This window comes from Anas platyrhynchos, chromosome 1 (assembly GCF_047663525.1).
Source record: "Anas platyrhynchos isolate ZD024472 breed Pekin duck chromosome 1, IASCAAS_PekinDuck_T2T, whole genome shotgun sequence".
NCBI classification, from domain to species: domain Eukaryota; kingdom Metazoa; phylum Chordata; class Aves; order Anseriformes; family Anatidae; genus Anas; species Anas platyrhynchos.
This window is the reverse complement of record NC_092587.1, coordinates 70345950-70372029: the sequence shown is the minus strand read 5'-3', so window position 1 is coordinate 70372029 and position 26080 is coordinate 70345950. Positions and strand designations below refer to the sequence as shown.

Sequence of the window (26080 nt, the reverse complement as noted above, 5' to 3'; positions counted from 1 at the left end):
GTGGTAACAGAGCCCAGCAGTTCCTTGAGGGACTGGTAGAAGAAGGGAAAGAGTAAGATCAATCTTCAGTTTTATTTGTTCACTCTTTATCTCTTGGGAAGGTTGTTGGCTGCTATCTGGAGCCTTTCTCACACAAAGTGCCTGTTGTTCCTTACAAAGAAGCAGCACAAGAAAAGAAGAGATTTTATATTTGTAATTTCTAATGTCTTTGTAAAGAAGACTACATGGACATATTTTTGTTTTGTATTTTAATTAGGAATTTTCCCATATAGCTACAGATGTGGACAAACTTCCACAAAAGTTCTCACTTCTGCATGAATACTGCAACAAAAGTTAAAAAAGATGCTAATATGCTTAAAGACTGAGGTTTGGGGAGATGGAACCCATGCTTTGTCATTATAAGCATAAGGAACACTTTTTTGTTGTTTCTTAGTAATTTGTTAATGCAAGGTTGAAGTGCTTCAAGATTAGATGCCTCAACATTTCCTCTGGGACATTCATCCCTACAAAGTCATCCTTCTTCTTTCTACACACACTTTCCTGATAAAATGTTACTTTATTATCCTTACAACATCAACTATAACCATAAAATTCTCATATCAAGTGCTTCTGACATTGTGTTGTTACCTATCTTTCCTCATGCTCCCAGGTAAGCCCTTATTTCCTCTGCACATATTTTAACCTGTTATTACAGATTAGCCCCCAATCCTCTAAGTAGGATCAGTGACTTCAGGATCACTGACTTCAGAAAGGATGCAATCAGTATCTCGTTTCAAATATTAATCCATCCATCCATCCATCCATCCAATATTAATCATGCCATCTTCTGTATTCATTTCAAAAAAAAGTTAGTAGCTTTTCAACAACTCTGCCTTTGATTTATGGCACTCGCAGTAGAAAAAAATATATATTCTCGATAGATGTGTGTTGAAAAATGGCTTTAAAAAAAAAAACAAACCACAACAACACAACAACACACACACAAATAAACAAAGCCCATCCCAACAAAACACTCATGTATGCACCTTGCTAAACTATTGATTACCTCCAGTGTAACACAGTATATCAGGGATCTGGAATAACATCATCCACTGAGCTGTCATTTCATTATGAGACTAACTTCCATTTTAAAGAGCTTCTGTCATCTCCAGTTGCTTGCACTGACTTACAAAATATGCATATAGCGTGTGTATGTGTATATATACATATATACACACACATAATACAATTCTATACATAGTTATATTTAAAAAATAATGGCACCTGAAAACATGCAGAAAAAAAAAAAAAAGGATTCTTATTTCATGTTTCTGTTTTCTAACACAGATCGTGACCCACATTATTCTCCAAAGCAAAAATCAATGTATAGCCTACATGAAGAACTTCTTATGAGAAAAGTACTTCAACCATGCAGACTACCTGTTCACTTCTGCTGTAAATGAAGCAGACAGTCCTCAAAAAACAAACTTTAAGCATTTGGAGAATGAACTTAGTGTACATATTGGAACACAGAATAGCAATCTGAGCCTTAAAAGAAAGATGAGGCTGGTTTAGCTTCCAGTTTCACAGTTTGAGGATGCTTTGCTTCAAGGCAAATTTTATATTTGTCTACCTAACTACCTCATTTGGAATAGGGCTACTGGCAGCACTGTGCTGTTTGTTTAGTAAGAGAAAATGTGCATTTCTTCTGGAGCTAGCTTCTGAACAACACCCTTTCTCCACCACAACTCCAGCCCCTGCAAATGGTAAATCAATCACAAGGGCATGTTGAAACCATGGGGAAAAAAAATCCCCAGGTCACTAGCAGAGCTACAGTTTTAATAAAGTTCCACTGAAGTCTTTGATAAATGTAATTGGGCCCTGATCCTAATCTCCTGGGCGAGACCTAAGAAATCTCACTCACTTTGCAGTGCCTTGATCAGAACGGTATCCCCTCCCAGCTTACAATATTTGGCAGGCTGTTCTTTCTAGTCCTACCAACCAGCCCAATTGCCAAATATACAAAGGACTGGAAATAGATAACTGACAAATAACTCGGAAATACTCTCTCTTAAATAGCTTCTGAAATCATATGGGTTGTCTGCCTTCTTGATGGTAAAGCTGGACTGAAAGAGTTCTGCACTCTCTTATTCAACTACTTATCTGTTTTGAAGGTCATGGGCAGAGGATAGAGAAAATGAAACAACTTTTACATATTATACATATGTCTTAAAAATTTTGCTTGTTTAAAAAAAAAAACAAACAAACCACTCTCCCTTCAACAAAGATTTAGAAATTTCTCACTCTACTTCTTCAGCAAACCAATCTGATATCAATGAGTTAAATGGAAGACTTTTCCATCACCATTAATGCAATAGTTTCACTATATCCAAAAAAAAAAAACAAAAAACAACTTGCTGACCAAGCAGGATTAGCAGCACAATGCATCTCCTTCTTCACTTTTAAATAGCCAGTTGTTTCTGGTCATGACTGCACATATGTAAGTCACCATAACCTTTGGTTGGCAGCGAGTAGCAAGCACAACTTTAAGTCTATCTTACTTGTACAATAGGCCCTGCCCAAGTCTGAAGAAAAATCTGTGGGGATGATGACATTATGGGAGCAAATTAAAGCAATATGAGACAGAAGTGATTTCAGACTATATAATCTAATGTATTTTCCAACATGAAAGTAAGAGATACCAAAGTAGCAGTGATAAATAGACTGTGATGTTCAGCTGCTTGTCCTTTGTTTCTGAGACAAAAGTCAATTAATTTAGTTCTGCTCTACTTTTAGATGATCCATCATTATTATATTGCAAAGTTGTGTATCTGCCCAAAGTTGACTTAGCTCTTGCTTGGGTAGCTTGTTAAAAATGACCAGACTAGCGAAATGATTTCGGTTTTAACCGGGTGACAGGCATTCCCTGGTTGCAGCACGTTGAACAGACAGCTGTACCCTATGTGCTCTAGCGCCGACTTGTTCTGTTCACCATTTGCAGCTGCACAAGAAGAGTTTCTATGAAACCATGTTAAGGTGCCAAAAGCTGTCAGTGGTTTTGCAGCATAAACTCTTGCATGTGGCAGACAACCCAGCACCTCCTACATCTTTACAGTAAAGCCTACATTTCTTGCCTACAAGCTTATACATCCATTACCATAAATTTGGCAAGATCAGGTATCCTACTCAATTACAGTGTTGCTATGGTTCTGCAAAGTGGTGACTACAGACTTCCCCTGAATTAAGACACTGCAGTTTCCTAACTGTGTACCGTGTCATGATTACACTCATCAAGGTAGGATGGTTAAAGGAATCTTGACATCAGAAGTTTCAGCTCACTTCTCAGCCAACTCAGGAAACCAAATAGGGCCAAACCCAGGAGAAAAAATGGATGAAAAATGGATGAAAAAGTTTCAGCAGACTTCCACAACATAAGTTAGTCTTTATTATAGATTCATTGCATAAATCCTTATATAAATAAATCTCCTAGCTAATGTTGCCAACAGCAGGAAGAAGAGAGGGAAAGAAGATGGGATCAGGTGGCAACAAATGGTAGCAGGGGAAGTTTTGTTGATTTGGGAACAGCTACCTTCCATTAAGGGAATGGCACCCATCCAGATCCTTAGTTAAACTACCATCAGAGACAAACCCTAAATTAATAAAGAGAAATAACTATTGAGAACCACAAGCATTTACATCAGCTCATCTGTTTTATTTTACACAGAAACAGACAATGAGCATTCCATAATGCTGCCAATTGCTCTACTGCAGTTGCAGGGATGACAGTAGCTCTGTAAACCACTAGAGATGGTTTGTGAATGAAAGAGTAGCTATATCAAACAACCACCAATAACAACAACGTGTTTTTTTTTTAAAAAAAGGAGGGGGTTAACACTTAATAGAGGGTTATGAAGTGCAGATAATATTTAATGCTTTCACCCAATACTCAATAAAACCATTCAAGATAAATGACAACATAATAAAACATAAAATACAGAGAAAAAAGGTGGCTCTTTTCTAGGCTTATTCCATGTTATACTGTTGTTTTTTTCCCCCCTCATTCTTATGCTTCCTTCAAATAGATGTAGCCATACGAAGAGATGTAACCACTAATCAAAATTTAGCTATTACAGGAAACATTCAAGAAGAGATTCTGAATTTAAAAACTGAAAGATTTTTTTTTTTTTTTTCTTAGAGAAGTCCAGGTACCTGTGAAAAAGACTTAGCCTGGGGAAAGAGGCAGAGGGCAGCAAAAACTCCATCTACTAAAAGTCAGTTTTCAAAATTCAAGCATTTTTCTTCATTCCCATCAACAAACATCCTTTCCTCACACTGACCAAGTTAGTAATCTTTGGCTTTATGGTACTACGGCTGGTCCAATGAAACATCATTTGTTATTGTACAGATCAACATCTGCATCTACCCTGCACACTTCCCCCATCCTCTAGCCCAGTACTCTCTTCATTTTCTTGCTCTCCACCTCCCCTAAATACCTTTCTTTTTCACAGGGTGCGGGAAAGAGAGGAGAATGCTATTTTGTCCTCCTACCAGCTTTCAAAGATCACCTTGAGCAGCTCACCAGTGTTTACACAGCATAAGTGGGCTGTTGGATGGTTCTAATTACCAGCTGTTAATTTAGCCAAACATTCCTGTTACTCTCCCCCATCCACACATATTTATTATCTTTCCTTTGCATGCATGTTGAATATAACACAGATACCTCATACTCACTTTAATCCTATATCTCAACCTGCGCATTATTTCTAAGATACAGACAGATCAGTCATGAAGCAATCCTAAAATCTCTTGAAAGTTGCTGTTAAAAGTACTGTTTTCATCACCAATCATGTAACTCCTTACTATTCTCAAAATGCTTTCAGAGATCTGCCCCAGAAGTTTTACCCTTAATCACCTAAAAATAGGTTCTCTTACTAATAGTTAAGTGCAGACTGACAAAGCACAGAACAGAGACTTGACAACACCTCAGAGATAAAACAGATTAAGGCTGGGTGTTAAAGCACAACAGCTGATGTGCCTGCAGCTCTGCAGCGAAAGGGACATATGAAAATAGGGGATGTTCCCCTTAGGTGTAACTGGGTTTTTCTAATATAAATATCCAATATGGACACAACTCCCATAAAAAGGAGAGCTCCAGAGGTACACAAATCCTAACAGTAACAAACTTAACCAACAAGCTCACACCGTGCTTGTTCTAGGAGGATTCATTACTTATTCTTTATAAAGGTGGCCACGAAACAAAAACTGGAATGAAAGACAGATGAGGAAATGGACAGTTCTGCCTTGGACACATGGACAATGGACACATCACGTTGTGTGCTTTCTATGAACTTGTCAGCTAAAGCTTGACAGAGAACCCCATGCAGCTGCCTTTTGTGCCCAGAGCCTGGTAGCAAAGCTGAGGACAAGGAGGGGAAGGTTCCGCTAGAGAAGCATTTGATAACTGAGACAAGGCTCCTGGCCACCTACTGAAACTTTAGAGGCTGACTCTAAAAAACAGATGAACAGATTTCCACTTTTAAACTAAACAAATGCATTTCGTCAAGTAATTTGAGGGGCTGCAAAACTCAAAGAGACCATCTGCCTCCCATGCCAGTCCTGTGGTGGATCCATGGGTGGCAAGCACATCCTGAGCTCTGAAGGACACTTCTTCCACTGCTGGGACTTGCCCAGCACTACTGCTTCATCACACCAGCAAATCCAGCTCAGCTTGACCCAAAGCTACTTTTCAGGGGGAGACACTAATGTGAGGCTCCCCACTGTGGCAGTGCTCATTTCCATAGGGCTTACAGAAACTGCCATTATTTTTCTTATATAATTACTCCTTTTGTCAAGACTTGCTGAAGCTGACGAACAAGCTTAAATACATGTATCTTTTGTGGGTGACAGCAGAGAGACAGACAAAAAGGCACCTTCTATGAGCTCGGCCTGTGTAAAACTTCAGACTATGCCTATGAAGTGTTTTATACAACATAGGTCCTACTGGCCCTGCAGCACTGCATGTCTCACTCAGGATGCGCAGAAGATCCCTTCTCTTGCTCCTGGTGTAGAGAGAAGAGGCAGCACATGTCAGTTTTTCACAGACCACAGAGTCTGCTGGAAAAGCCCAAGGAAAATGCACACTGGTAACAGAGCAAATGTTGGTGTTACTCTTGAAGTGCCATTCAAATCAGACACTACTCCGTTTTCTTCCCCCTTCAGGTTCTGAGAGTTCAGAAAACATCAAAGAGAGAAATTGGAGTTCTTCAATGAATTCATCTTGAAAACAGAGCAGAAACCACTTCCCTCCTGTTCACACAAGATCTAATTGTCTGCCAGTTCATCAGTATTACCTCAGTGTCAAACACAACTATTTTAATGCACTTAGCAGGGAGTGGAAAAGGTCAAAAACCCAAGTGATGAGTCAAAAAACAGTGATGATGTGTGCACCAGAAAAGCATCGCAAGGAGACTTTGAAGCTTGTTTATTTGACAGAAGATTCCAATGCCTTCTTTTAGACCAGAATTTGCTTCTTCATTAAGGGCAGTGATTACTCAAATTTTATATGAACATATAGTAATAAATATTATATTAGTATCACATTTTAAAGGAAAATTAACAGAAAAACAACAAAATTTATAGCTATCGCTGCAAAATAATACTTGGACTCTAAGTAAGCCCTACCAAACTTCTGTACACAACAAAGATGCATAGCGGAGTATATTCATGTTTAAATGCCTTCTTCCCCTTTCCCCTCCCCCCCCCCCCCCCCCCCCCCCCGCAATTTGGAAGTTGTTTCCATTAATAATGACCAGCACTAGGTATATAATGTTCTTAATATTACTGAAAACTATGCAGAAATCAAATTTAAACACACACACACACACAAACAAAAACAAAACAAACAAAAACCAAAACAAAAACAAACAAAAACAGAGAAAGTACAAAACATTAGCATTCGTCATGTTTCAGATAAGAGGCTCTTAATGCTGTGACTTATCAGCACTTCCACAGTCACGCTCCCACTGAATGCTAAAATGTTTATTTAAAGGACACCGTATGGATTTTTCCCCTGCCATAAGGAGAAAAAGTTGTAAACTTTCTGACTCAGAGTTTTATGAATCTACAATGTTTCCACTTTGTTTAAACGAGCTGCAGACCTACACAGCCCACTGCAACTCATGCATTCCAGCTCAGCTAAGCAGGGACGCTTGCCATTTTCCATTACATAAGCTCAGCCCCGCCAGGAGCGCTGCCATCCCGGCGGACAGCCCTCCTCCCCCCTTCCCGTCCCCTCTCATCTGCCACTTCATCTACCAGATTGAAGTCTCTGCTTCAGAAAGCTTTTTCCTTCTCTTTTCTTTTTTCTTTTTTTATTTTTTTTTTAATTTTATTATTACAGTAGCATACAGACAGCGGCCCTGTTAGGCCAGGTGTTTTACAAGTACGGTAGCGAAGGAAGTTATTTGCCCTGGAGGGTTTCTGCCTTTGGTAAGACAAGGTTAATAGGCAGGTTAAGTAAACAAGGCTGAGGGGGCAGGAGGAGGAGAAAGGGGTCAACTCCCTCCATCCACCCATCCACCCAGGTGGCATGCACCAGTAGAAGAGTCAGATGAACCTCACACACAGAGAGCATGCTGGACATTCACACTTGCCCTTTCTGCCTTTAAAAAAAAAAAAAAAAAGACCCCAGTCTTGATTTCAGTCAATAAAGTTTCACAAGTATCTAGAGGTATCCCAAACAAAAGCCAAGTTAACAAGTTATTCTTGGGTTTGAGAAATGTTATGAGAGTTTCACGCTAGTCAAACTTTGCTCTCGCTCAAAAGACAGCAAGTGAACACACATATGAAAGTAATAAAACCTACTCCCATTTTTCAAATGCTTAAAACAATCATGGCACTAAGTGAATACTCAAAACTTCATTTTAAGTACAAAGGGTGGAAGGATATTCACAGGGGACCAGTTGTAGCCAAGGGTACTAGTTTTTCTACACTCTCCCAAAAACTGAAAGAGAGGAGTCTTTTGTAGAGGGCAACCCAGAGCCAAGTTCCTTCCCCACTTTCTTCTCCTTCCCACTGACACTGACCATGCGACATGGGACCACTCCTGGAATACCACACTCACTCTGCAAAACTTCTACCTTCTTCATTAGAAACTGGCTTCTAATGGCATCAACAGTCAGTGTGAGGAAGCCTGCCATCATCTTGTGACTACACTTCTTCCTCTAAATGTCAGCGGGATATTTGACAGCTCATTCTGTCTGCAATTATTTCAACTTGCAGAAAACTTGATTACATTAATTAACGGCCACCTTTTGGAGTTGTGCTCTTCTCCTTGAGGCACCCTCCAAAGATTTGCTTACAGGGAATGCTCACAACTTCAGTCAGCCATAACCAAATGTTATTAAGCTCCAAATCCAAACGTTGAAAGGCATTAGTGTGATAGACGGAAATTTATCAGACAGCACAAACTACAACTAACTTTTGCCATCTTTCAGCACACACTGGGAACCCTCGTACTGCTCATGTGGGATTGCAGAAGCAGGGAGGAAAGCTCAGTCTTTCAACCCTGTTTGCTTCAGGAGATGGAAATCACAAGTCCTATAAAAGAATATATACCTATAAAACCTATAAAAGAATATTCTATACCTATAAAAGAATATTCTATACCTATAAAAGAATATTCTTAAGATATCCTGCTCCTCTGCCACAAGGCATGGCTTTTTTGGCAATAAAGCAGGGAGAGAGCACTGCACTTTCTTTACCATCCAGCTTTGCTTTAGCCAGGTAGAGACAACACAATGGTAAACATACTCTGGAGATACTGACATTCTTGTAGTGGGACTCCTTTACATCGACTTACAGTTTCAAGTATTTTTTAAGAAAAATGCCAGCATAAACAAGACCTTAGAAGTGGTCTTTGTCTTGCTTCCTTCTTGTGTCCTCCATGCAAGACTTCCACTTCATGCACACACTGTGTCAGTGAGGGACAGGTCACAGAAAAAGAATTACTTGGAAAGTTTCAGCAAAAACCCACCTTTTGCAACAGTCCCTAGCTAATCTCACTATTTTGTTTCCGGGACCTTTGCCCAGTCTCAGTGAACTCATTCTGTTTGTTCTTTCTTTTCATACTCACTCAGTTTATGACTTCATTTGTTGACCACTGTATGTAACCTGCGTTCATCACTGAATATGAAATTAATTATTAATAATGTTTTTCTGCTTATCACAGCAGCTTTGTGCTCTGTAAAACTTATCAGAGAGGTCTTATGAAAGCAACATCCATTAAATCATATTATTGCTCACATTTTTCAAAGGCAGAACTGCATGTAGCAGAGATTAGCAAGCAATTCACCACTTGGGCTTCAGTTGCTGGTCAACATGACTCTTTTATGGGGTTACAGCACCTACGTCTAACCGAGGTTTTGGAATGATGGTGTAGAGCTCCCTGACTCCATGTTTCTGTGAGCCACACGGGGGCTGCACACTGGGCACCTAGAAAATCTGTAATTCTCTGCTAGTGATTCTCTGAGTGACAAAGATAACTTGGGATAAAGCTGAAAGATAAGTAGCACAAAGAAATTCATGGACTACTTTCGAAGACAGTTCTTATCTGACTTGAATATGAAGTCTGTCATTCCTTCCCTGCAGTCTTTGATTTATCCATTGAAGGATGGCAGTTTCATTTCCAACCACAAAGCAAGTTTTCCACAGACAATATTTAGGTATACACAACCCTGATTACATCTGCAGATCAGGTTGATGCTATTTAATAAGAATGAGTCCAGTGAAATACAATGACGTATATATCCACGTCACATCCTTCAGGCACTGGAGTAATAACAGGCAGATCTAGAAGCTCACTAAAGGCTTCTTTCTACTATATTTGACTCCCCTGAATCCCCAGACTTCATAATCTGATGCATTATGCAAGTTTGCTGCATTTGTTGGCCTTAGTAGCACTGTACCTTAGAGTACATCAAGTCTAAGTATCAAACTGAGGACTGACAAAAAAAAAAATAAGTTTTTCATGGCTTGCTGGCAAAATATGCTCTGTTCTTTCAGTACTAAGAAACTCTTACAAGGTTCGGTGAAACTGTTTCTATGATCCTACCCTTACAGTACTTTGATGGTTATCTAGTCTCTCTTAGACATTCACCATTGCTCCACATCCACCCAATTACAAGGATTCTTGCTTCTGGTTTCAGTTCAGTGTTTCTGCATTAGGCTATCACAATTTTTATCTTAGGTTGGAAATACAGAGTGGTAGAGATTTCTGTGTTTTTTTTTTTGTTGTTTTGTTTTGTTTTTCTTTTTAAGAAATCCTTCTTTTTTGTGTATTTTCTGCACACACAACTAAACCCTCAACTTCATTCTCATCACAGGCAACATATGAAAGGTGACTGCCATGAATACATCTGTGCTTGCCCTAGTAGGAGCAAGCCAGATTAAGAGAAGAAGGAAAGAGCAAGGAAAATAGAATGTGAATGTTTTCCACTGGCATAGTGAAAAAAGGATTTAAGCAAGATTCTTGCTGTTTTCTACCTTAGCAATAATAATTTGTTAAGCAACAGTCCGTAGTCTCTCTCAGCTGTTTCTGCTTGCTCTGCAGAAACATCACAAAAATACTAGGAACAGGCAGGACTCCATAAAAGTAAATCCAGTTCTCAAATTATGATAAGAGAAGGAATCAAGTCACATCCCCATCTTTAAGTCTTACTTAACTCAGCCAAGTAGATGCAATGACGGGAGTAGGCTAAGCCTTCAGTACCCACATATCAGTATTTTGTGCACTATTAAAAATTAAGAACCAAAACAAATATTTAAATTCCTGAGAACATTCCCCACCAGATTATAAATATTTTTATGAGGTTAGATCAAGAGCTTGAACTAATTGGCAAGGGTTTCTCTGAGGTCTTTACATCAGCTGCTTCAATGAAAAACAGCCTCCAGGGTTGAACATACTTTATGAATATGAAGGTATGAATATAAAGGTTGAACATACCTTAATAAATAAAATTATAAATAAAAATATGTTAAATAGAAGAAGAAGAAGAAAAAAAAACAACTTACTGAGTGCTCAGTAATGGGGGAAGGCAGAAAGAACAGATGTAGAAATTTCAGAAATTTGTTAATTGCTGCTTATTCTGTCTCAACAAAATATATTTTCCTACCTGAAAATATTTATTTAATGTCACTGTTTTAAATAAACTACATTGAGTGGTTTAGGGAAAACTCAAGTCCAAAGGTTTTTCTTTCTACAGAGTGCACTGACCCCTACTCTCATTATAAACCATAAATGTTTATGAGCATTTGTCTTCAACTTGCTGAGACAACACATTTTATCTAGTTTCTTAATAGCCACATATCAAGAAACTCCAGGGAACATTGTATAAGACCAAATCTAGCACTTTCTCCTTCACCTCACACAGCAAAAGGTTTATTTTGTTTGTTTGTTTGTTTTTCCTTTAAGTAACTAGTTTTTAAATACATATTAAAACAAACAAAGAAGAAAACACAACAGGACTGTGGAAGCTATTTTTTATGTAAGGATTAAAACCAGAACAAAACCATTAGAAGACAAGGAAGTGCTACAGAGTGAAGTAACACAGTTTATGTTAATTGCTATATTACCAATTCATCTTAGTTGGGTACATTTCCTGAAACAAGCACTTAGCACTTCTAATTAATCACTAGTGAACACTTTCTTTACATTTTCCTTTTGTTCTTATATTCCTCTATTATTGGTTTTAAAACCATCAGATTTCTACACCCATAAACATCCCCATCACTTGCTATTTGCCAAAAAAGGATTGAACTCTCAAATCTAATCTTTTCTAAGAGAAATGCATTTGACATGTTAAAATTAAAATCCTCCTTTTTTTTTAAGGAGGGCTTTAACACACCAGCTTCCCTTTCTTTCCCTCTAACATCCAAACGAACCTTCAACAGCTGCACATTGCTAAATTCACCTCAACCAGCTACTATCTTGCATGTGGTTTAATGCTGCATTTTCAGTTTGAACAGACAAATACCATGTGCTAGAAATAAGTAAAAAACAAAACATATATCATTATGAGATGTGCAACTGGTGTTTGCCCAGGCTATGCACTAGGGAGCTGCAGTACAATCCCTTTCTGGTACTGTTCATTCCTAGAGAAGACACAGACAACTCTGAGGGTGGAGACACTCCGATCATCTTCTTCATGAGGTCCAGCAGAGGGAGAAGATGATCAAAGACATGTTTCATGCCACTAATCTATAGAGGTACAATAGATGAAGAAAGGAAAGTTTTGTGATACTCTCCTCTCCTTGGCTTTATTCAGATCTCTCCAATTTCTCCCTACCATGGAGTTGAATTCTTAGTCATTAGAGAGCTGTGTCTCTTTCCAGCATGTAAATTAAGTTGTGAATAGTCTGTATTTCTTCATGGAGCTATAAATATTCTTCTGGTTATTACAAAAACTTTAGGATAGATAAGCAGAGTTGGGTATTTGAACAGTAAAATTGATGTTTCTTATGAGGCATTAACTGGTTTTAGTCTATTTTTTTCCAAATGTTTTAAATTTAATAGAGTATTAATTACATACACCATCTATCAGTAAGCATTTACTGTGCCTAGAGACCACATGTTCATTTGGTGTGTCCTATAGAAGAAGAGTTACGTAGTCTTATAGTGTAGTCCACAAACACAGGCATGATTCTTACCAAGAGATCAAAGAAAACAAGCATCAGACACAGCTAAAGCAAGATCTTAGTTTGCTGTAAGTCTAGCTCACATTAGAACCAAATGCACCTGTCCAAGTGCAGAAATTAATAATTTTCACTGTACTCACTTTCAAAACAGTTTGGGAAAAGTTTTCTCAGTAACATAACCACGTCCTTGCCACTGTCATCTAAAGTCACTACAAACCTCAGCAAAACCTTCTTGTTAAAAGGAAGTATCTCTCTGGAGTTCTTGTTTTTTTTTGTCATCATTAGTCTCTGACTGCCGTTTTAACATTTCTCAGAGACTGTGTATATACTTCATTAGATCATTGACTGAGTCACCGCAATGTATTTCCTACTTCTATTCATCATCCCCTCTTCTTTCAGCCCTGTATCTACTTCACACCCCTCCTTGTTACTTCTTGAAAACACTGGGTCTACTATCCCATGACTCTACTGTTCCGTGGCTTTATAATTACCTTAAAGGAGGATACAGTGAGGTGGGGACTGGCTTCTTCTTCAAGTGATAAGACAAGGGGAAATGACCTCAAGTTGACACAGTGGAGGTTTAGGTTGGATATTAGGAGAAATTTCTTTACTGAAAGAGGTGTGTGGTATTGGAATGGGCTGCCCAGGGAAGTGGTTGAGTCACCATCCCTGAAGGCCTTCAAGAAACCTGTAGATGTAGAGCTTACGAGTATGGTTCAGTGGTGGACTTCGGTACTAGGTTAAAGGTGGAATACATGATATAAGACGTCTTTTCAAACCTAAATAATTATATGACAGAAATAACAAAAACACGCAAAAACTAAAAAATCATGTATTATAAGGACCTGAATGTCTACAGATGATTTGAGCTGGAATTTAAACAAAACAAAACAAAACAAACAGAAAAAAAAAGTAGAGGTGAGGGAAAAAAACTAAGAGTATCTCTTTCTAAAAAAAATGAAGATTTAAAAGTCACACAGAACAATTTCTCAGATAATGGGAGACTGTTTCTCGTGTTATTATTGTAGTAATTACCAATTCAGCAAGGAAGCACATACCTCCTAGCACACAGACTTAAAACACCAGGGAAGCACCTTTCTTATAGTAGTTTTGACATACATTTGACATACACACGTAAAAAAAAAATCTGTGTTTATCAATTTCCATTTGCACAACACCAATGGTGTTACATATCATCTGTAAGATGTAATTTCTAAGCATTACATGTATCATGAACATCACTATATGCATAAAGAACAAAAGAAAAAGCCATGTTATAACTGCAGTTTACAGCAGTGCTGTTGCAAAACTCTGTACATATAAGCTATAACAATAGCATTTCTTTCTCCTTATTCAAGTGCCATTTTTATCTTGGTACATCATACCTTTAAGCAGATAAACAGAGCTGAAATTCTTCTCCAGTTTGCCCAGGAGCACAGTAAGAAAGCAGTCAGATGAGAGAGAGGTCACATCTTTAGAGCTTTGGTCATACACCACCACTTCCTGCTTGCAATCAATTTCAATCTGAAATGCAAATAATCAAGTAGGATAGGAAGGAGGAAGATGATTAAAAGCACCCCATTATCACCTGCATAAAGTCAGGCTAAGGGTTCCTATGTGCTTGGTATGCAGCACTTCAGATATTTAGATTTCATATACAGCTGTATGCAAAACAATTTTTTATCTTATACTTAAAGGAATTATATTTGGTCAGGAATATTTTTAATTGATTATTTGCTCCAAGTTGAAGCATACACTGTAAATTACTACGATTCAGTAATTTTACGTCACTAGTAAAACGCTTCATCTTTAGCTTTTTTAAAAAAAACTTTTTTTTTTTTTAACAAGAAGGTCCACTCTCAGTTTCTGTTTCTGTGTTTTTTTTATTTTTAAACAATACAGAGACCTTAAACTGCCTATCGCCACACACATTTCAGCCATCTATAAAATTTTATGCAAAAAGTATGCTAACGTGAGTAAGAAACACCACTTCGGTTTTAAATACATATATATTATGTTCTTTCTTTCAGATTATTTCTGTTACCCAAAATGTTTGAAACAAATACCGCTGGATTAAAAAATAAAATAAAAAAAATCTACCAGATACACATTATGTTTAAACATCTTGGCTATTTTCTTTTCACTGCTAACTTTGTTTAAAAATCGATCAAACTACTCACATGAAAAGCATTTCAAACAGCAAGTAGAAGCCAGGATTGACAGAGCTACAGTTTCTAACCAAGCTGTACAACCACTTGATAAGCGATTCTTACCACCACAGACCCCAAAGAATCTTTCAAAGATTAGAATATGAATGTTTAATGCATTGATTACATACTTTTGGGACAGTGCTTTGCAAGATTTACAAGAACCCCAAAAATGTTCTTTCTCAGTCATTTTCAGGTCCCTATACAGTACTCTGTCATTTACAGGAGAGTATTGCTACAAAGAATACCAAATACAAATTTAATAGTAACTGACAGCATCTTAAATCAGATTAAGTCTTTGCAAAACAAAATCTCACAAATTTGTTTTTTAAAACCAAAATGCCCAATGGAAAATTATTACAAGTTGCTCTCCAGGCACAGTTTTTTAAACAAATAGAAGGAATAACAGGAAAATGACCCCTACCTTGTGTTTTGCTGAATGCTGAATGAGCTCTGTAATCAAAACTTTGTCCTGCTGCAACCTCCGCTTCATGAGCTTGGAGCAGTTGATGTTGATGGCATCCAAGATGTGGGACGTATTGTATTCCACAAAGGGGCGGCTGTCAATCAGTAGCAATTTTTCTGTACCACTCTCCAGCAAAGCCACCAACTTCTCGGCGACAATGAGTTGAGTCCTGATCATCTCATCGGCCATGACAACAATAAGGCCTCTTTCACCACCTCCCTCTCTAATTTGCTGCGATGATGTAATGGCTGTGTACTCAAAGGCTTAGCCACACCATTGTACTAGAAGTGTATGAGGTCATGCTGGTAGCGACTGGCAAAAGAAAAGTTAAACCCATTTTCAGAAAGAGCTCTTCAACTGAACATCTCCTCCTGCTTCCAGTTGATGTGCCGTTACAAAGGGTTCATTCCACAAAGCAGCCCCTCACATCTGATTCATCAGGAGATGACTGGAGTAGCCATTTCACAATTCAAACAAAAGATGCTTTCTGGCTGCCACTGCATTACATCATTCTTTACCTTTACTCCCACCCATCAGCTTCACACCGGACTAAGAGCCTGTAAGAAGGGAAAGATAAAAAACACAAACCAGATGAGGCCGTGAAGTTTGCAGAACAAAACATTCAGCTTTGAGGCTAACCGCATAGTGCTCTGTACCATACAATAAATACACTCCTGAGAAGTTCTTCTCTTTGCTGTGTATTCCAAACACCTCAGAGCGAGTATTTGCAACTACAGCCTCTGAATCTATTCCAACAATCTTGCCTGGACAATTATCTTGTATTTCAGGCAACATAGCCTGTCTTAATTGCAGACTTTTGTTGCCACTCGTTCTCCCTCCTCCCAAGACTTTGTAAGAATATAATTAAGAGATAGCGCCCTAAATCATGGTATTCCTTTCAATAGCAGAACTAATTAGGCCCATTTCAGCACTTCACCACTTAAGTAAGAAGTTGTAAAACTTAAGATACATTTTTAAAATTTAATGCCTTGGAAAGTATTTCACAAACCAGCACTGCAAATCTGAGAACTGGAGCTGTACGAAAGAAAGGACAAAAAACTTGCATCCGCTTCTCTCCTTTGAGAGCATGGTTGAAGAGAAACCAGAAGAACAAGATGCTGCATCAGGACACAAATGTTTTATTTGAATTAATCACCAGACTTGAAACAGAGGCCTTGTGACTATGCTGCTGAAATGTACAGTACTTGGGACTGTCTCTGGCCCTTCTGGAGCAACTGGGACTGTTACATGAGGTGCATTACACTTTTCATGCATGCTAAATAATAACTGAAGCAAACTATGCTTCTGTGAAATTAGATCCTCTGAACCACATCAGCCTAAACAGCATCAGCAGTGGAGCAGTAAATAAACTGCCATCTGTTAGTATAACTGACCCACAGTTGATCTTGGGCTCTTCAGAGTCTCCCAAAACACACTTTGATGGAACACATCTCTGTAGGACATAGCCACCATGGTGGTTCGTGTCTCAGGGATTCAGCTGCATTTTAGTGTAATTTGTGCTGCAACTACAGATCCCGTAGAAAGCATAAGTCAAGTTGCTTTGCTCCCACAGCTCAAAGCTTGGTCTCTGTGTAATCATGCATATTTACACAGAGAGCCATCTATGTAAGGCTGCAAACAGCAGCTCTGGAGCAAAGTTGAGCCACACATTCAGCTACCAAAGTAACCAACTCCAGCAAGAGCGGGCAGCTCTGGCTGGTGGCTTCTTCAGCCGAGGTGGTGGAGATCACAGGTTGGAGCCTTATACATTAAAGGACAAGCCTGGTAAGAATTCCTCACTTCGTTAGTGTGGCAACCTGTTTTGGAGTGAGCAATCAGAGCAGGGAAAAGCCAAGAAATCACATTTCTCCAGTTCGCATCTTTCACATTGTAGCGTTCCCTGTCTGGAGAAGTGATTTTAGGTCAGCAAAACCACGCAACACCTCTCGCACAAGGAAGTGCACACTCAAGCAGGTCATATGTCAGTTGTGGCCTATGCTTTCTAGCCCATGACCCAAGCAGTCTTTCCACCTCTGCTTTCTGTTGGCTGGGACAAAGCAAAGTAACTCAACTGCCACAAGACTGCAGTGGCCAGATAAAAAAGATAAATATCTTATTGACACTCCTTCTTAGGGCAGTGACATATTTGCCATCAGGAGCAAGTTATGAAGATTCATTTTCCTGGATTCTTAACGTACATACAGGTACACATGAAGATTTTTGTAAAAAAAAAAAATTCAAATACACAGAATTGTACATCTTCAGTTTAACAGGTTCAGCTGAAAAAGTTGCATTTTATTTGTAGTATTGACTTACTGGTTCACTTTGAAATGAACTTTTATTCATCTTAATTGCAACAGAAGTAATGAATTCAAACTAATTTATGGATGGCTTATTAAAAGTCCTGTTGTAACAACAAGTCAGTTGTGTTTAGCAGTGAGAAATCTCAGGTTAGCAGATCTTTTGCTCATTAATATTATACAAACTCATATATACAAATTCTTAAATAAATTAGATTCATAAAGAAGTACAAACTTCACTTTAACAGCAACAACAAATGATTTTTTTTAATGAAACAAACTTGTTCCATGTTTTTAATATTAACAGAGTTTTTTTGTACCACTACAAGAAAAACACTAGGTTTCACATAAACACCCAGAAGGTTGACAAAAAGTGATTATCTATAAGCCCTAACTATTACTGTATAGCACCACCAATACTCTTAAGCTTGTCCAGATAAACAGAAGCATACAGAAATGAAATGCATGTTGCTCTAAACTACAAAATATATTGGAAAAATTACTATACCAAGCTATTTTTTAAGTCTATTAAAAAAAAGCAATCTTTGCAACCTGGTGAGCAGGTGTGCTCCCCCTCAAAGAGTAGTCATTATATACTGGCCTCAGGCTCTCTGTAGACAGGCTGGAAGGTATCAAAAGACTACACCATTAAGCAAGGAGGAAAAAAGTGAAAACTCATAATAGTAGTGTTATATTTAAAAAAAAAAAAAAGCATTCTGCATTTTTTTCTTTTAACATGTCCTGTCATGAACTGTGATTCTCTCTTTTTTGTTTTGTTTTGTTTCTTTCATCAAAGGCTGCCAGATACCAAACCCACTGAAATCAATGAAAACTTTTCCACTGGCGATAGAGGGAATTGGCTCTAGCTGTTCAGTAAGCTAGACAGTTTGTTCATGAGCTAGACAGTCTGTTTTGATGGGTAAATTGCTGACTTCAAGTTCAAGTAATAAAAGGAAAAATAAAGCAGCTGAGGCACTGGAAACCACAGAACACTAAAATGGAGGCTGTTAAAAATATATAATCTTTAATTTGCAACTTTCAGTTTGGATACAATGCCTTATCTTCTCAACACTTTCTGCTTCTTGTCTTACTCTTCCTTCTTGGATGATAGAAGTTTGTTTCAGAAGTGCCTTAAAAGAACTCAAATCAGTCCTATATGGTGACTGGATCAAGAATGTGTTTATTAGTACATCTGGGCTTCTTGAATAACACTATTACCTTAACATTTAGCCATGTGTTAACACAGTGGTAAACTTCTGAAAGTAATGCCATCTCAAATTATTGTGTTTGATAAAAATGTTGTTCCTCCCCTGCCCAATGGAACTGAACCTGTCAAACTAGTATTTCAATTATAGGTTTTTGTTCTGATTTAACTCTCTCCATTTCTGGTACTATCTGACTTTTAGATTCTTCCTTGGGACCCATCTAAACATGAAAAACTATCAGTCTCTTGCTCTAGGTAAACACCAGAGACCTCCTCCCTTTCCTGGTGACTGCTCTTATCAGCCAGCTGTTAGGAGGTGTTGAAATATCTGCTTCATTTCAGTCATAGTTTGTAAAAAGGCAAAAACTCAATTTCTTGGCTGTTGGCTGTCTGTGCTCTACTTGTGACTTAGATTGTAATGGTATGACACCACAGTGTCTCATAAAATGATGCAATATAATGCTTTGTCCTAAACAGGCCATTATGTTGCTGATCTTCAAGCTGGGAAACCATCTTAGTCACAGGATGTTCTACCCTGAAATCAGCATTAAGGAAAAGTGAAACGTAGTCCAGCTATGAGAGTATGGCTTCTTCCTTATTGCAAATGGGCTGAAACATAAGGCACTGTTTGTTGGCTTTTAAAGAAGAAAATTAAACATTTAACTCACTGTAAAATTAAAGAGTTTTGCTCCACACTTGCCCAATATTTTTATAGTCCCTCCACATTGTTTAAAGAACCAAAATAACAAGAACCCTACTATCTTCCATGCAAACAAAACTGGATCCTCTAATATGAATGTATAATGGTGCCACAGAACTACAGGATCCCTTTTTGTCTCATGGATTCCTGCCCTGTCCCACATGGCTCAGATGGAGCACAGCAGACAACCACACAACCAAAACACCTGGCACTTGTGTGTTTGATTCTTCACTCAAATGAACTTGCATTTTGAATGCAGTCTTAATTTCTACTTCTACCACCTTGACTCCCTTACATCAGACATCATCTCTTACAGGGAAGCTTGTTTTAGTTATCTCAGGCTTTGGCTCACATCATAGCAGCTATTTTTAAATAGGCAGATGTGGAAAGAACATATTTTAAAAACTCTCAGAATGATGATCTAATTCCAGCTAGGTTAAGGAACTGGCAGAAAGCTTTTAGATGCCTTGCTACAATCTCTGAAGCGCTTCTAGCTCACGTAATAAGATAACCTTGAAGTTGAACCTTGGTGTCATAAAGGCTAAGCAATTTTGTTTACACCATCACTAATGCCTGCTTTGTCAGGTTCCTACAGCAGTGCTCTCACATACATCATCAGTGTATGACAGAATGCCAACAAATTAATTTTACAGCATCTGAACGTCACAAGGTCCTGAAGGGAAGCTTCTGAATATTCAGCCTGAGAAACCTGAAAGAGCTGATTTTTAGAGCCTTGTATTTTTCCACTTTCTAGAAGCAAACACATGCACGTATGAGAAAAACACTGTTCTCCCCTATAAACAGATTCACTTTCATGTTTCTCAGAATTGACACCAGCACAAAAAAAGAAACCCAAAAGCTGAACCAAGGCACAAAGGTAGGAATTTCTAAACTTCCATATGCATGCCACTGTGGGCACATCAGCTGCCTTGCAAAGAGTAGCTGGCTGTGTTACTACCGAGCTGGGAGCTGCAAGTAGTTCAATAGCTGGTACCCCTACAATCAGCACCATTCCCTGGCACCTGATACTCAACAAACAAGCCTACACAACTTCCTGCATCAGAAAGGGACTCTGATCTAAGAGTCGTAGGGTGAATTCCCATTCCTGTGAGCCATTTTTCCACTAAAATCTGTGACAGCCACAGCATTCCCTCCCCAGCCCCAGGAAGATGGAAATACATGTAAAAGCTGTTCGGGAAAGATGCTCGTCACCCAAGCTGCTACATTTTTCAGCCTGGAGAAAAGGAGGCTCAGGGGCAACCTTATTGCTCTCTACAGGTACCTTAAAGGAGGCTGTAGCGAGGTGGGGTTGGCCTGTTCTCCCATGTGCCTGGTGACAGGATGAGGGGGAATGGGCTTAAGTTGCACCAGGGGAGTTTTAGGTTGGATCTTAGGAAGAACTTCTTTACCGAAAGGGTTGTTAGACATTGGAACAGGCTGCCCAGGGAGGTGGTGGAGTCACCATTCCTGGGGGTCTTTAAAAGACGTTTAGATGTAGAGCTTAGGGATATGGTTTAGTGGGGACTGTTAGTGTTAGGTCAGAGGTTGGACTCGATGATCTTGAGGTCTCTTCCAACCTAGAAATTCTGTGATTCTGTGTGATTCTGTGATTCTGAGTGACAAACAAGGACAGGGAGAGACCATCCCTGCTCACGTTGCTACTCATCAGCAGTCAGAAACACAAAACGTCTATTGGGCACGAGAGAAATAAGATTTCTAGTAAAAGTAAAGAATGGCAGTACTCCCTCTGAATTCAACAAGTAAGCCAATACTCTCCAGAGACCAACAACCATGTAATAAAGTGCAAAGTCAGGGGAAAAATGTAACTAAGGTTACAACAAGTCTATAGCTTGTCTGTCATTGTACAGACCACACAGGAATGAGATCACAAATGCTCATGATTTAAAAGATGAGCCTATTAACAGAAGATGTAAGGGCTCATGCTCCTCAACTGGGGAGACTGAGGGCATCTTTTAGCTCTTTAGCTGAGTCAAAAAAGTGTTATCATTGCATATGCAGATCATTTCCTCAGGTCATCTGGGGGGTGGTTCATCAACACTGGTTAACGCCCTCCTTCCCCTGCATAGTCCACTTGGTACAAGAGTGGAATGTAGTAAGGACACCCCTCAAATAGAAACATATAATTTTCTTTATTTAGAAAATGTCACTTAAGTACCGCGTTCAAAAAAGAGAAGCAGTTTTGAGAATTTCACCCTGCTTTCCTTTGATTATTTGCATGATCCAAATGGCTTCTCCCTCCTGTCCTACTTCCCATACATCTGTACTTCAGATCTATATGCACAGACAAAATGGGATAGTATTAATTTTCTCTTTCCTGTATACCTAGAAGCCACATGCATTTTAAATTACACACAGTACGTTCATGAATATGGCAGGTATAATACACTGAAAAAAAAAACACAAAAGAGAATTTTCTGTTCAGTGGTTCATTGTTTTTCATCTTGCTTCACTAATTACTTACTCTGTTTTGGTTACAAGCTTTAAAGGAAAGTAACCCCATTTCAGCATGCTCACCTCAGAGAACTGAAACATGGGCAGATGGAATCAGAAAGGAAATCAGTTTCCTGTGAATAAGGTACATAGATATGCCTCCAGACTAGATTTTTAAGTCCTCGCCTACTGCTCATTGACGTTTTTACCACCAGCACCATCAGATAGCTGAGCAAGACAAATATAAATAGAATTTATAGAAAACAGTGAGATGCTGTTTTTTATATAAGTAAGAATGTTATAAATAAGAAAATCTGTTCTCTTGCCAAGAAAAAAGTGAGAAAAACGAGAAAAAAAACAACACCAACACTACATTTTGGTGACCTATTCAACATACCCCACAAATACATGCAACGTTCCTGCAAAAATCATTCATGCATCATCACCAACTCAAAGCAATGAACTAGATGAACATCACTTGCATTTACCAAGAAGCCAATCTGTTTGACATTCATTGTGGAATAGTAAACGTTTGTTACGTGTTGTAGCAGGGAAACCTGACTGATAGAATGTGAGATCATGAGAAGTGTTGGAACATGCTGTTGGTATGTTACATCACTCTATTCAACAGCTCAAAGACTTTATTTGGGGACTCCCTTATCCACCCATACAAGCAAGAAGCTCTATTTCAAAATATTTTTTCATTGTAGGTTCACTGCATATAGTTCTGTGAAATTTACGATAAAAGCTTACCTAATCCACTGCAAACAAATGGTACAATACATAATATTTTCATTTTCCTATTGCCTGGGACTCTAGACAGCCAGGGAAAATTTCAATATGTTGTTAAGAGATTATGCTCCCATATGATCAAGTCAAAGCCACAAAAAAATTTTGAGTACTTTTATTGCACTCCATAATTCATTACCATTTCATGTTAAAGCCAATTACTCACCTACACTTGAGTCAAATTCTAAATGGGCTGAACAGGGCAGAGTGTGGTGGTCCACATACAAAGGCCAGAAGAGGGAAACACCTAAACATAGGAAAGAAAAAGTTGTTATTAAAAGTCAAAAAACTAAAAACTGATTTCACACATTGTGTAGTCATTTTACTGTAAAACTCTCCCAAACACATAAAAACCTAGTTAAGAAGAGATCTCTAAATGTTTGCACTCATTTAAAGAGAAAGGGTCTGAAACAGAAAGTTGTTATACTTATTTTCTAAAGGAAAAAAGGAAAGGAAATTTAAAAAAAAGCAAATGTTTCTACTAGCTTTAAAAGAATAAATAAATAAATAAAAGCTGGAGCTTAAAAGCCATAAAGCCACAGAAACAATTTGACACATCTCTCTGCTAAAAAACTGATTTGTAACTAGCCTTCATAGGTGATGCATTTACATGAATTCAAGTAAATTCACTAAATCTTTCTCAGTATATAACAGAGAGTGGCCTAAGTCAGTCTGATTACAGCTGTATTTTGAATGGACAAAGGCTAACGAAACAGAACATCCTGGCTAGTTAATCCCACCTCCCCACAGTAAAAACCCAACCCTGGAAACTGGTAACACTGATGTCACCAATCATTACATACAGTCATACCCTTATAAACTCTATGCAAAGCACCTGCCGTTCCTACAGGAACAAATTAAATTATAACCTTCATATGAGGAAATAAGAATAAACACATTAGTGTCAATTCCCAACAGTTTCCTGGCCAGCTAAACAAGATTCAAATCATTACTATCAAGAGCTGACAACTCTGCTTAGCAATCACTGTAACATAAACCATGGTAATAAACTACTGTCAAGCATTGCCCTATTATGAAATCCAGGAGTGGCTCTGAACCACGTAGTAAATGATATCACAGTCATGAAGAGACACTGCAGCAGGGGGCAGACTGTATTATGAAAGCTAGTGAACAGATTCAAAACCATCTTCACCTCACAAGGAAAGAAGCTACAAGAACCACCTCGCTGTCTTCAGTTACCTGCTCTAAAAAGCTTGTAAACGCGAACAGTATAACATGAGGCTAGAGTCCTCCATATAAGTAACTAAATTTGCTTCTCAGGTTAGGCTCTGATTGCTGGGATGGACACCCTGAGTGGGGCCTTCACCCTATATGTGTCCCTGAGAGGTTCCTGCCTGTCCATCCCATCACTAACACATAGAGCAGAGAGGTAGAATAAAAGATCTGCCGAAGACTGCCAGGTCTGTGTTTCCCATCCCTGTTGCAGCTGGCAGATATCCTCCCAAGCTTCACAAGAGGCTTGGCAGATCTTGCTCCTTTCCCCAGCCCAGGGGCAGAATCCCACCAGAAGACAGTGGAGAATGAAGAGCAAGCTCATCCTATCATATTTGCCATGTTCTCCATTTCCAATCCTACCCTTGGAAATGAACTACCCAGTGCTTAACATAGATAGGGTTCTGCCTGGAGACAAGACCCCATGATCAGAGATCATGTTGTGATAGTCCACCAAAATAAAGTAATGGAACAAAAAGTATCCCCCATTTTGTTCCTTAATGCTTCACGTGTGACTTCTGGAGGCTCCCTGAAAGCTGCCAGGCAGTGTTCAAATTCACTAGTACCTGCCATCCCTGCCTTTCCAAAATCCTTACAAGTAAACTACCATCTCACAAAACAATGTAATATACTTATCTGCAATTTATAGAATAGAGAGAAATCAGGAGTTTAAAGCAGTCACCAAACCCTTATTTCTCCATTAGGCAGAATTAATTCTGAAAAGCAGATGAGAAACAAAGCATATACTTCATTTCAACATATTTTACTGGAAGGAGGTGTCATATTTTTAGAACAGGATCCACTCATGATTGAAGACTGAGCTGCTGCAAGTCCGGCCATAAGCATTAAGCACATTTGGAAATTCCCTGGCAATACTGTTAAAGGAACAGACATTTCCTGTAATTTTCGGAAACATTTTATATCTCCCCTCCTCCTTTTTAGCCTTGGTGGTAAGAAGGGGGAGGGAAAGAGAGGATACTATATTACAATTAAATGAAATATGAATGAGCCACCCAAGTTTAAAGGGGAAACTTCAGCAATTCCTGCTTAGGATAAAGGTGGTTTGTTTTTTTATTTTATTTTTTTTCTTTCTTTCTTTTAAAGTCTTTCATCATTAAGAGGCCAGGATTTTTCTGCTGACTTTAGGAAAAGAAATATACATCCTTTCAATTACGGTGAATTACAAAAGGACATATGCTTGCATTTTTACTTACTTCTGGCAAATAATAAGTCCTCCAGGCCTTATTTAAATACCTTTTTTTATTTTCCAGGATTAGCCAGAATTAGAAATGGAAGCCTTTTTTTCCTCTCTTGCTTAGGGCCTTCCCAAAACTGCACCTAAACGAACCCAACCAGTCTGGTCACAAGGAGCATTCCTCCCACAGCTGGAGTTGTGGTGCACCAAACAAGCTAGAAGCAAGGGAGAGACTTCAAGCACCACTTGTCAAGCACCACAGCATCCTTCTAAGGAACTTTATACCTCATCTTTCACAAACATTTGATCTTGTATGAAGCATCTAGCATAAAACTTATTACTCTGTTTAGCCAGTGCTGGCAAGCTTTAAAACTTGTCTGCTTTATTCTATACAGTCTTGAGTCTGAAGAGATCCAACCGAGAACTACGGTAGTTTACAAACTGTTCTCAACACGGGAGGACAGTTATCTATCCTTACAATACACATCACAAGTGCTAGTTAGCTCCTGTACATAGGATCCATCACTTAGCTGTGACAACTGGCAAATTTCACACCTGCCAGTCTCTAACAGCAATTGGATTTTAGCATTCAATTTAAAGACACATAAACTCAACACCTCAAAGGGTTAAACTACTTTATACCTCTTCAGCCTGTTGAAATCCCCATGCATCCTTACTCTTTGTAGAACAAGAGTTGTTTACAGCAGCCGCTTTTGTGACACCGAGGCTTCCATCCAGTATACCGCCTGCACGCCCTGAATCACTGGCTGCGTTCTCTGCAGCTATGCAGACCCATGCAAATAGTGACTTTGTACTTTATGTGGTCACCTTCTTGCTAAGAAACAGACTAAAATGAGGATGAG

General features: G+C 38.7%; 1 protein-coding gene across 13 annotated transcripts in view; it reads right to left on the bottom strand.

Moving 5' to 3' along the window:
- The window catches only part of DUSP16 (dual specificity phosphatase 16), a 68141-nt gene that overhangs the window by 16693 nt on the left and 25368 nt on the right, over positions 1–26080 (bottom strand). For 6 of the 13 annotated variants that reach the window (XM_038172458.2, XM_038172462.2, XM_027454932.3 and 3 more), the window contains 3 exons: positions 22956–23036; positions 15304–15902; positions 14058–14196 (listed from right to left, as the gene is read on the bottom strand). In XM_038172458.2, coding sequence (XP_038028386.1) covers positions 14058–14196; positions 15304–15534 — 370 coding nt within the window. In that variant the 5' untranslated portion in view covers positions 15535–15902; positions 22956–23036. Of the gene's footprint in view, positions 1–14057; positions 14197–15303; positions 15903–22084; positions 22229–22955; positions 23037–26080 lie in introns of all 13 variants that reach the window. The other 7 variants (XM_038172502.2, XM_038172505.2, XM_038172499.2 and 4 more) reach the window with 2 other exon arrangements.